The sequence below is a fragment of the Giraffa tippelskirchi genome, chromosome 13 (assembly GCF_054371585.1).
Source record: "Giraffa tippelskirchi isolate mGirTip1 chromosome 13, T2T-mGirTip1v1.2.pri, whole genome shotgun sequence".
In the NCBI taxonomy this organism is placed as follows: Eukaryota; Metazoa; Chordata; class Mammalia; order Artiodactyla; family Giraffidae; genus Giraffa; species Giraffa tippelskirchi.
Window position 1 is genome coordinate 80461117 of NC_137287.1, and position 10869 is coordinate 80471985.

Below are 10869 nucleotides of genomic sequence, written 5' to 3' on the forward strand. Positions count from 1 at the left end.
TACTATTGGAGAAGAGTAGAGAAATAGCTCCAGAAAGAGTGAAGAGACAGAGCCAAAGCAAAAACAGTGCCCGGTTGTGGATGTGACTGGTGATGGAAGTAAAATCTGATGCTGTAAAGAAATTGCATAGGAACCTGGAATGTTAGGTCCATGAATCAAGGTACATTGGAAGTGGTCAGACAGGAGATGGCAAGACTGAACATCAACATTTTAAGAATCAGTGAACTAAAATGGACTGGAATGGATGAATTTAATTCAAATGACCATTATATCTACTTCTGTGGGCAAGAATCCCTTAGAAGAAATGGAGTAGCCCTCATAGTCAACAAGAGTCCAAAATACAGTACTTGGGTACAATCTCATAAATGACAGAATGATTTCTGCTCGTTTCCAAGGCAAACCATTCAGTATCACAGTAATGCAAGTCTGTGCCCAATCACTAATGCCAAAGAAGCTGAAGTTGAACGGTTCTGTGAGGATGTACAAGACCTTCTAGAACCGACACCAAAATGATGTCCTTTTCATTATAGGGGACTGGAATGCAAAAGTAGGAAGTCAAGAGATATCTGGAGTAACAGGCAAGTTTGACTTTGGAGTGCAGAATGAAGCAGGGCAAAGGCTGGCAGAGTTTTCCAAGAAAACGCACTGGTGTTAGTAAACACTCTCTTCCAACAACACAAGAGATGACTCTACACATGAATATCACCAGATGGTCAATATTGAAATCAGATTGATTATATTCTTTGCAGTGAAAGATAGAGAAGCTCTATACAGTCAGCAAAAACAAGACCAGGAACTGACTGTGGCTCAGATCATGAGTTCCTTATTACCAAATTCAGACTGAAATTGAAGAAGTAGGGAAAACCACTGGACCATTCAGGTATGACCTAAATCAAATCCCTTAGGATTATACAGTGGAAGTGACAAAATAGATTCAAGGTATTAGATCTGATAGAGTGCCTAAGATCTATGGGCAGAGGTTTGTGACATTGTACAGAAGGTGGTGATCAAAACATCCCAAAGAAAAAAGAAATGCAAAAAGGCAAAATGGTTATCTGAGGACTTCTTACAAATAGCTGAGAAAAGAAGTGAAAGGAGAAGGAGAAAAAGGAAAGCTATATCCATCTGAATGTAGAGTTGAACAGCAAGGAGATATAAGAAAGCCTTCCTCATTGATCAATGCAAAGAAATAGAAGGAAGCAATGGAATGGTAAAGACTAGAGATCTCTTCAAAAAAATTAAGAGATACCAAGAGAACATTTCATGCAAAGATGGCACAATAAAGCACAGAAACGGTATGCTATGAAAGTGCTGCATTCAATATGCCAGCAAATTTGGAAAACTCAACCAGTGGCCACAGGACTGGAAAAGGTCAATTTCCATTCCAATTCCAAAGAAAGGCAATGCCAAAGAATGTTCAAACTACCACACAGGTGCACTCATCTCACATGCTAGCAAAGTAATGCTCAAAATTCTCCAAACTAGGCTTCAACAGTTCGTGAGCTGAGAACTTCCAGATGTTCAAGCTGGATTTAGAAAAGGCAGAGGAACCAGAGATCAAATTGCCAACATCCATTGGATCATAGAAAAAGCAGGAGAATTCCAGAAAACATCTACTTCTGCTTTATTGACTATGCCAAAGCCGTTGACTGTGTGGATCACAACAAACTGGAAGTCTTCCAAGAGATGGGACTACCAGACCACCTTACCTGCCTCTTGAGAAATCTGTATGCAGGTTCAAGAAGCAACAGTTAGAACCAGACATGGGACAACAGACTGGTTCCAAATTGGGAAAGGAGTACGTCAAGGCTGTATATTGTCACCCTACTTGTTTAACTTATATAAGTACATTTCACAGAGTACATCATGCGAAATGCTGGACTGGATGAAGCACAAGCTGGAATCAAGATTGCCAGAAGAAATATCAATAACCTCAGATATGCAGATGGCACCACCTTTCTGGCAGAAAGTGAAGAGGAATTAAAGAGCCTCTTGATGAAAGTAAGAGAGGAGAGTGAATAAGCTGGCTTAAAACTCAACATTGAAAATACTAAGATCATGGCATCTAGTCCTGTCACTTCGTAGCAAATAGATGGGGAAACAATGGAAACAGTGGCTGACTTCATTTTCTTGGGCTCCAGAATCACTGCAGATGGTGATTGCAGCCATGAAATTAAAAGACGCTTGCTCCTTGGAAGAAAAGCTATGACTAACCTAGACAGCATATTAAAAAGCAGAGATTTTACTTTGCTGTCAAAGGTCTGTCTAGTCAAAACTGTGGTTTTTCCGGTAGTCATGTATGGATGTGAGAGTTGGACTGTAAAGAAACCTGAGCGTTGAAGAATTGATGCCTTTGAACTGTGGTGTTGGAGAAGACTCTTGAGTCCCTTAGACTGCAAGGAGATCAAACCAGTTAATCCTAAAGGAAATCAGTCCAGAATACTCATTGGAAGGACTGATGCTGAAGCTCCAATACTTTGGCCACCTGATGCGAAGAACTGACTCCTTGGAAAAGACCTGATGCTGGAAAGATTGAAGGCAAGAGAATGGGTCGACAGAGGATGAGATGGTTGGATGGCATTACTGACTCGGTGGACATGAGTTTGAGCAAGCTCCGGGAGTTGGTGATGAACAGGGAAGCCTGGCGTGGGGTTGCAGAGAGTTCGCTGAACTGAACTGGTTGGAAGGTACATCGCCTCTGAGGGGAATTGGGAAAGAACACACTTTTGGTTAAAACAAGTTTCATAGTATTCTAGACTGTGTATGGAGGAAGAGCCCTGTTTTGGGAGTGAGGTGGTGGTGGGATGCATGGCAGTTGAGTGAGAATAGATACAGGTTAATCTCAGCTAATGGAGGGCTTGGAGGAGGGAGTTGCACTGGTGCCCCTTCTCTGCACTGATGGTGTTCTCTCTTCATTGACTTCATGGATAAAGAAGGTTTACTGATAGAGTCTTATTTTTGTAGAATTTTTAGACTCTAGGGTGTGAGAGAACATGTTTTCCAGTGATTTCCCCATACTTTTTTATAGAAATGAGTCAGTTTCCGTGGCAAGAGCTTTGTTTATAATTTTCACATCAGCTACTGTTTGCTTCATTTGACAGAAAGTTAACTCTTTCTTAAGTCTGATTTTAATGGTCGAGTCACATTTTTAGAGCCAGGTCTTTCTGAATATAGAACCCATTTTAGGAAGCTATATTGCTTGTTTGTCCAAGTAAAACCTTACATTGTTGGCTTCTCACAGCACAGTTAGTTGCTAGACTCTGTTCTTACTGGGCTGTGAACAGAACCTTATGATGATGCTGTTGGATTTTACGCTGCATTCTTTGATTCTTGCTCACAAATTCATAAGCAGTTCCCAGTCATCCTCATTCTGTGCTTTTGTAGCATACCACCAGAAAAACTTGAGCTGTTTGGAAGTTGAAATGTACGAATTTTAGCTCTTTTTGAACTCTTACTGGTAACTATACAGGGAAATTTGTTTTAAAAGCTGTAAAAGTGGGCTATTTGACACTTTCGTGGCAAAGAATGCCTTACTCAAATAAAATCATCAGCAGAAGCCTAAAAATAAAAATGTATTGAAACATGCCTTGAAGTGGATGGTAGGCCAGCTCTTAGGTCTTCCTGTTGGCTCATCCCTTCCCTGCTTGAGTCATGTTTCTGTGTGTGTTGTAGATTGATGTTTTAAAATTTTGAGTTACAGTTGTTGGTTTTCTGTGTAGTTCCTTATTGTTTACTTGTATTTTGATGAGAGAAGAGTTAAAATGTGAGTTTTAGCACAAGAGACCTATTCTTAGAGCTTATAACTTACCTTGTGGTATTCTAAGAGCACAGTGAAAGATGGCTGCACGTGGCATGAGTGTTGGATTTACAGTTGATCGTAACATTGTCACTTCAAATCCTGTGAGCAGATGGCTTGTAGTTTTTTGCATTATAAACCTTTAAAATTGTCTTTAAAAGTAAGTGGACATTTGATCTTATATAGATCTTATTAAAATGTTCTTTATAAAAGAATATGCTTTTGTACATATTTTGGACTTACACTGAAAACTGCTTGTTTTCTGTCACGTGTGTATGAAAATATGTGTCCACAGTGGCAACCATGGACCTCTTGGTCTACCTCTGTAGGGTGCCATCTCTCTGAAGCCCATTCCAGTTAAATTGCATATGGGCCATAGCTCATTCTCTGATAAACAAGTCTCTACAGTCTCTGCATTTATGATTGAATTTTAAGCAGCTTTTTTTGTATGATAAGTTGTAATATATTTATTGATACAAAAGTAATAGTAAATCAGAAAAGATGTTACAGTATATTGGAAAGAAAATGGGGCTTAAAATCAGGAGAACTAGTTTCTTAAGCTGATTGGCTTACGTAATTGTTTGGCCCTGGGCCATTTTTTGAAGAAATGACATCTAAGTCTCAAAACGTTCTCTAACTACATGACCTCTGGAAACTCATTAGATTCCTCTTCTTTAAATCTCCATATTTTATATTGTTCAAGATTACTAACTAGACTTGGAGGGATCTGAGGATTTGGGCCCTAAATGACAAGAGCTTACATAATTAAGTGTGGCTATATCGCCAATACTAATCTTATTGTGAACATTTAAGATAATTCTTACCTTTAAAAAAATCACTGAACAGAAATAATTGGGAAGTTTTCATTGGCAGAACTTTTGCTCTTACCTAGTTCCCACTGTTGTTTGTCTATGTGGTGGAAGCCTGTCTCACCAGATTTTGACATTCCAGGTTAGTACTCCAGTAGTTAAGCAAGGACCAGTTTCACAGTCGGCCACACAGCAGCCTGTAACTGCTGACAAGCAGCAAGGTCATGAACCTGCCTCTCCTCGAAGTCTTCAGCGCTCAAAGTAAGTTGATGTTGTATGTTGAGACAGCACTGTTTTTTCCTTATATTACCATATTATTTGGATATTATATATGTATACTAGAACTTGATCTTGGAAGAATCCATGGATAGCCTAACATAGTTTTGTGTATTATAAAATTTACAAAGGCAAATCTTAACTAGATTGTCTCTAGTAGTGAATCCTGAGTTATTTTGAAGAAAGTGGCTCTCTCTTTAGAATTTTGCTTGATGGAATAGTGGGAGTAACTATATGTGACACTTCATTTGTTAGAGGCACGTGATTTTACACTACCTCATTCACTGGAAACGATAACTTCCCAATAGCAGTTTAAGATTTGAGTTTATTGATAAAGCCAAAAACCTGACGTCTGAAACTTGGGTCAGTATTTTCCAGCTGATGTGTGTGTGTGTGTGTCAGGCTTTCTCGATAGCCTCAACTCTGATCCTTTAGTCTTTAGTGGCTGCAGTATAATTTTAAATATCCTCAGTGATGAAAACTTCATCTTTTGGGAGACTTCATTTTTGGAAATAACTGAAATTCATTCAGAGCAAAGTCTGGTGTGAGGCAGCTAGGAAGTCAGCTTGGGGTATTACATTCTTGATTCTCACCACCACATCCCCAAATCCTGGCCCAAACGATACAGGTGAAAAGAAGATAAGCAACCTCAGAGTGTTCCCCATTTTTGGTCTTATTTGCCACTGAACTTCATCGTCATTGCCACTGCTTCATTGTGAGGCAGTTACAATGTCTGTTTTGCTTCACAGTATTTCACCCTCTGATTAAGCACTTTACTCTGATTTTAAACAGTCAAAACCTCTGTACTTTTCACCCTCCGTGTCTTCATGTATTTAAGCTATATTGATGTGCCTTACATCTACAACTGTTCGAATGTGACCATTGCTTAGTCACATCCTTAGTAGTGTTTATAGTATACAAAGTCACAGTCAAGTTTGGGCAAGTACAGATATTTTAAATTCAGCCCTGATATTCCTGTTCAAAGGGCTCTTTTAACCTCCATACGTGTATTAGGAATATGATATAAGTATTCTTTGGATTTTAAATTATACTTATTTAATATTAAAATAATAAGTTGTTATTAGGAATTTGGGTATCTGTTAATGAAAAGTATTGACAGGCAATGTTTAGGATACCTAGAAACCACTTTTAACCATGCTCCACGTTCGGTTATCTTTTCCCGTAGCAGCCAGAGAAGTCCGTCACCTGGTCCAAATCACACGTCTAGTAGTAACGCATCAAATACAGCAGTTGTACCACAGAACTCCTCTGCCCGACCTCCATGTTCACTAACACCGACGCTCGCAGCACACTTCAATGAAAATCTCATCAAGCATGTTCAAGGATGGCCTGCAGATCATGCAGAGAAGCAGGTATGTCACACAGTTACAGCAGGTGTTCTGCCTGTGGTTTGCTGGCAGCTCAATTCCACTTTGAGAAAATCTAACCCGGACCCTGTGGATTTGAGCAGTCTTTAAAACAACTAATTTCTCATTATATTGTCTGCGGTCAGTTTGTAAAACATTTGATATGTACTTACAGGATATTTGTGAGGTAGCTTTTTGTGGTTTCACATACTTTAATTATCATTATAGCTCCTATTATCAAGTGATCAGTGTTTAGCTCTGTGCTAAGTGCTATATGTTTATTTTTTCCATTTTCTTAAACTACTGACCAGTGCAGATCATGAGTTTTTCATTTTACTAACGAGGCTCTTAAGACCAAATGATCCTGTACCAAGGTCACTCAATTACTAGAGTGATACGACTCAAATGCTTTTCCTACTCAGGCAGCCACTCGGATCCTTTTAGTACAGTTGACCCTTGAACAACTTGAGTAGGGGGACTGACTCTCCCCACAGTCAAAAATTCAAGTGTGGTTTATAGTCAGCCCTCCATATCCACAGTCCCTCACCCTCAGATCAGCCAACTGTGGATCGTGTAGGACAGGGGTGTTTATTATTGGAAAAAATCCATGTGTAAGTGGGCCTGCCTGCACAGTGCAAACCTCTGTTGTTCAAGATTCAACTAACTACTCAAAGTTAGAAAACACTTGTACTTCGGGATGAAGGACCAACTCTAGCACATTCCAGTTATTGCCACTGGCTGTTTTGTTTTATCAGTGACTGACCATCTGAAATGTTCTGTAAGCTCATGCTCATGCGTTGTATATCTCTTGATACGGGGATACAGTAAGGCTCTTTTATCAGTGTTATACCTGAACTTCACTTTGGCTGATCCAGCATTTTTTATTAACCACAAATCATGAGTCCTTCTATGTTAGTGCTGTACTACCATGAGACTGAAAATACTTTCTTCTCAAGAAGCCTGAGGGGGGAAATCTTAAAGGAATACATTTCACCATTAATTTTTTTAAAAAAATCATTCCCCGCAGCACCACCCCCAGATTCATGAGCATTTTTGTGGATTTAAAAGAAAGGATTTATTCTATAATCTTGATATAAAGTTACACTCTTTATTTTTGTATGTGAATGTGACATACATTTCATGAGATTTTCATTTCTTTTATAGGCATCAAGATTGCGAGAAGAAGCCCATAACATGGGAAGCGTTCATATGTCAGAAATTTGTACTGAATTAAAAAATTTAAGATCCTTAGTCCGAGTATGTGAAATTCAAGCAACTTTGCGAGAGCAGAGGTAAGCTTTTCACTGAAGTAAATTTAAAGTTCTCTTTGATATACCACATTCCATAATACTGTGAACTGTTTCATAATTTAGTAATATTCCTGACGAATGGTAGTGGCATCTAGATTTTATTTCTCTTAACCTGTGGTATAAATGCTTTTATTATTAAACTTTTTTTCTCGGATAATGACTACATAAGGTACTTGTAATGTTTTATTTAAAAAGTGAGATGTTGACAGCGACTAGTTACCAGGAGTCCTCTGGTTGAGAGCAGTGCTCCCTTACTGAGGGTAGATATTTCAGTTGACATTCAAACTACTGATTACTTTGTCCTTGAAGAGTTTAGTTGTCAAGGAAGTTTAATGATGTATATGTGCTTTCTTTAATTGTTTTCACCTTAACTCTCTGTCTTGTGTTTCTTAGGATGTAGTATTTTATTCAAGTAGGATTTCTATATTGTGTTAAATAGTATAGGGTTGTTGTTTTTTTTCCTTTTTTCAATGCCTGTTACAAAATTGAGGACACAGTTTCAGTGGCTTCATATCCTGTCTGTGTTGAGTCACTGGGTCAGACGTAATCTTGTCGTGAAACCACAAATACCAAGTCATGGTTTACGGTAAACTTGGGAAAGTGAGTTTTTACCTAACCTTTCAACGACTAAAAAGTCTGGAAACACTTCTTGAATATCAGTTGGGATTTTTTTACTCGAGGATTGCTCCAAAAGTAAAGGTTTTACATATGTAAAACCTTACTTTGGATTGTTCGATAGATGATACTCTTTACTGCAGCTACTGAAACGCAGTCACATATCACAAACCACGTTTGACCATATATCAAGCAGTAATTGTCACAGTTCACAGAAGAGGGGTCAGAAGAGGAATAGCGTTAACAAAGTTCATGAAAATCTAGTTAGCCTGTGGAATTTGTGTTTTTATATTTTGTTTTAAATATGTGTGTCAGCTGGACTTTGCTCCATTTTTATGAACCTACATTTATATTGAGAATTTTTCTTCGTGATTATTGAGAAAGGGTTAGAAAACTAGAAAATATTGTGTCATCCCAGTACTTTAATATTTGTCATATTTTCAAATGGTTATTTTGTCCTAACTAGACTGAACAATTTTAAATTACTTCATCATAGCTAGTAGTTACTCATTTTCTTTGTAAAGCTATTTTTATAGTTAAAAGTTTGTTTTTTCTATAAAATTTATAATGACTGCATGGGCTCTAATGCCGTCTTTTATTTTTCAGGATACTATTTTTGAGACAACAAATTAAGGAACTCGAAAAGCTAAAAAATCAGAATTCCTTCATGGTGTGAAGATGTGAATAATTGCACATGGTGTTGAGAACAGGAACTGTAAATCTGTCGCCCAGTCTTAACATTTTTGAGCTGCATTTAAGTAGACTTTGGACCGTTAAGCTGGGCAAAGGAAATGACAAGGGGTCGGGGTCTGTGAGATTCAATTCAGGGGAAAGATACAAGATTGATTTGTAAAACCCTTGAAATGTAGATTTCTTGTAGATGTATTCTTCACGTTGTAAATATGTTTTGTAGAGTGAAGCCATGGGAAGCCATGTGTAACAGAGCTTAGACATCCAAAACTAATCAATGCTGAGGTGGCTAAATACCTAGCCTTTTACATGTAAACCTGTCTGCAAAATTAGCTTTTTTAAAGAAAAATTTGGGGGGTTAATTTATCATTCAGAAATCTTGCATTTTCAAAAATTCAGTGCAAGCGCCAGGCGATCTGTGTCTAAGGATGCGATTTTGAACCACATGGGCAGTGTACTAAATATCATGAAACAACTGTTTCCACACTTGCACCTGATCAAGAGCAGTGCTTCTCCATTTGTTTTGCAGAGAAATGTTTTTCATTTCCCGTGTGTTCCATTTCCCTCTGAAATCCTTGATCTGATTTTATCCATTTTTTAAGGCTCCTCTTTTTCTCCTTTCTTAAGGCACTGTTGCTATGGCACTTTTCTATAACCTTTTCATTCCTGTGTACAGTAGCTTAAAATTGCAGTGATTGAGCATAACCCACTTGTTTGTATAAATTATTGAAATCCATTTGCACCCTGTAAGAATGGACTTAAAGTACTGCTGGGCATGTGTGCTGAAAGTACATTGATTGCTCAAATATGAGGAAATGGCCCAATGAACATGGTTGTGGGAGGGGAGAAGGAAACAAAGCTAGTCAGATGTGAATTGTATCTGTTGTAATAAACATGTTAAAAGAAACAAAAATTGTTATTTTTCTTTACCTTCGGTCAATGCATATTAGAATTTGAACTACCTGGGGATTCTTTATCAGAACTATTCTTGTTGAACATTTATACTTCATTGAAATAATTCCTTAAGGGAGGTTTTGTTTAAAGCATATTAACAGGAAAATGTGTATAAGACTATTTAATGAAATAAGAAATTCAACAAGAACAATTAAGTCACTTCCCAAGTGGTTGTCATTTGTTAAAACCCTGGTTTACCTGTCTTGCTATTATGACATTTCATTTTGAAGGATGTTTGTGTTGTAGCTAACTGTTCAAGTCTGGTGCTGACTGCTGTTCTTAGCCATCACAAAACGCTAAATTTGTGTAATTGGAGCTTCCTGCTGTTACCTGGAGACGGTGGGAAAGCTCAGCTTTGTATATTGTTTCCTAAAGTATATTAAAATAAAAAAAGAAACTATTGCTACTATAAAATTACCTTGGCTTTTTTTTTTCTTTGCTAAAATATTGGTCACGTGGCCTTAGCATGACACTGCCAGTATTAAATCAGATCACGAGGGTTTCTTTATGCAGAAAAATCTCCTAATTCAAAATCTTATCCGATTTAGAGACTTTTTCTCCTGTTGAGGCAGATGCATTCATGTGCTTTCAGAACTGCCAGCACCAAGGGCTTATTTTGTGATGTTAGACATTGTTGCTACATTCTGGAATGCAAAAATTCAAAATGCTCTTGTGCTTTAAGCATATTTAAAGTATAGAAGATAATGCTCAGACTTCTCAATACATTTAAAAAGGTAAACTGTGATAGTATGGTTGATATTTTCTAAATACAAAAATATTCCAGTGTAATTAAAAATTAAGATCATACTGGAAACTGAATTTTTTTTATTGTAACTTGAGGATAAAATGTAAGAAAAGACAAATGTCATAAATTATATCGTCATGAAATGTTAATACTTGTGAGATTGTTAATATTTGCTGGGCTTGATTAGTGCATGTACATGAAACTCGGAAGAGCTCTGTTAAGTTAGAACCCTTAATGATGTAGTCCTGCGTCTTTTCTGGAAAGATGATGGGGTAGGCAGGTATTTCCCCATCAGATGGCAGCTTGA

The 10869-nt window shown here is 37.7% G+C and overlaps 1 protein-coding gene across 27 annotated transcripts in view; it reads left to right on the forward strand.

Annotated features, from left to right (window-relative positions):
- The window catches only part of WAC (WW domain containing adaptor with coiled-coil), an 80335-nt gene extending 70104 nt beyond the window's left edge, over positions 1-10231 (forward strand). For all 27 annotated transcript variants that reach the window (XM_081560917.1, XM_081560935.1, XM_081560923.1 and 24 more), the window contains 4 exons: positions 4748-4866; positions 6068-6254; positions 7413-7540; positions 8780-10231. In XM_081560917.1, the coding sequence (XP_081417043.1) occupies positions 4748-4866; positions 6068-6254; positions 7413-7540; positions 8780-8849 (504 nt within the window). In that variant the 3' untranslated portion in view covers positions 8850-10231. The remainder of the gene's footprint in view (positions 1-4747; positions 4867-6067; positions 6255-7412; positions 7541-8779) is intronic.
- The last annotated feature ends 638 nt before the right edge of the window (positions 10232-10869 follow it).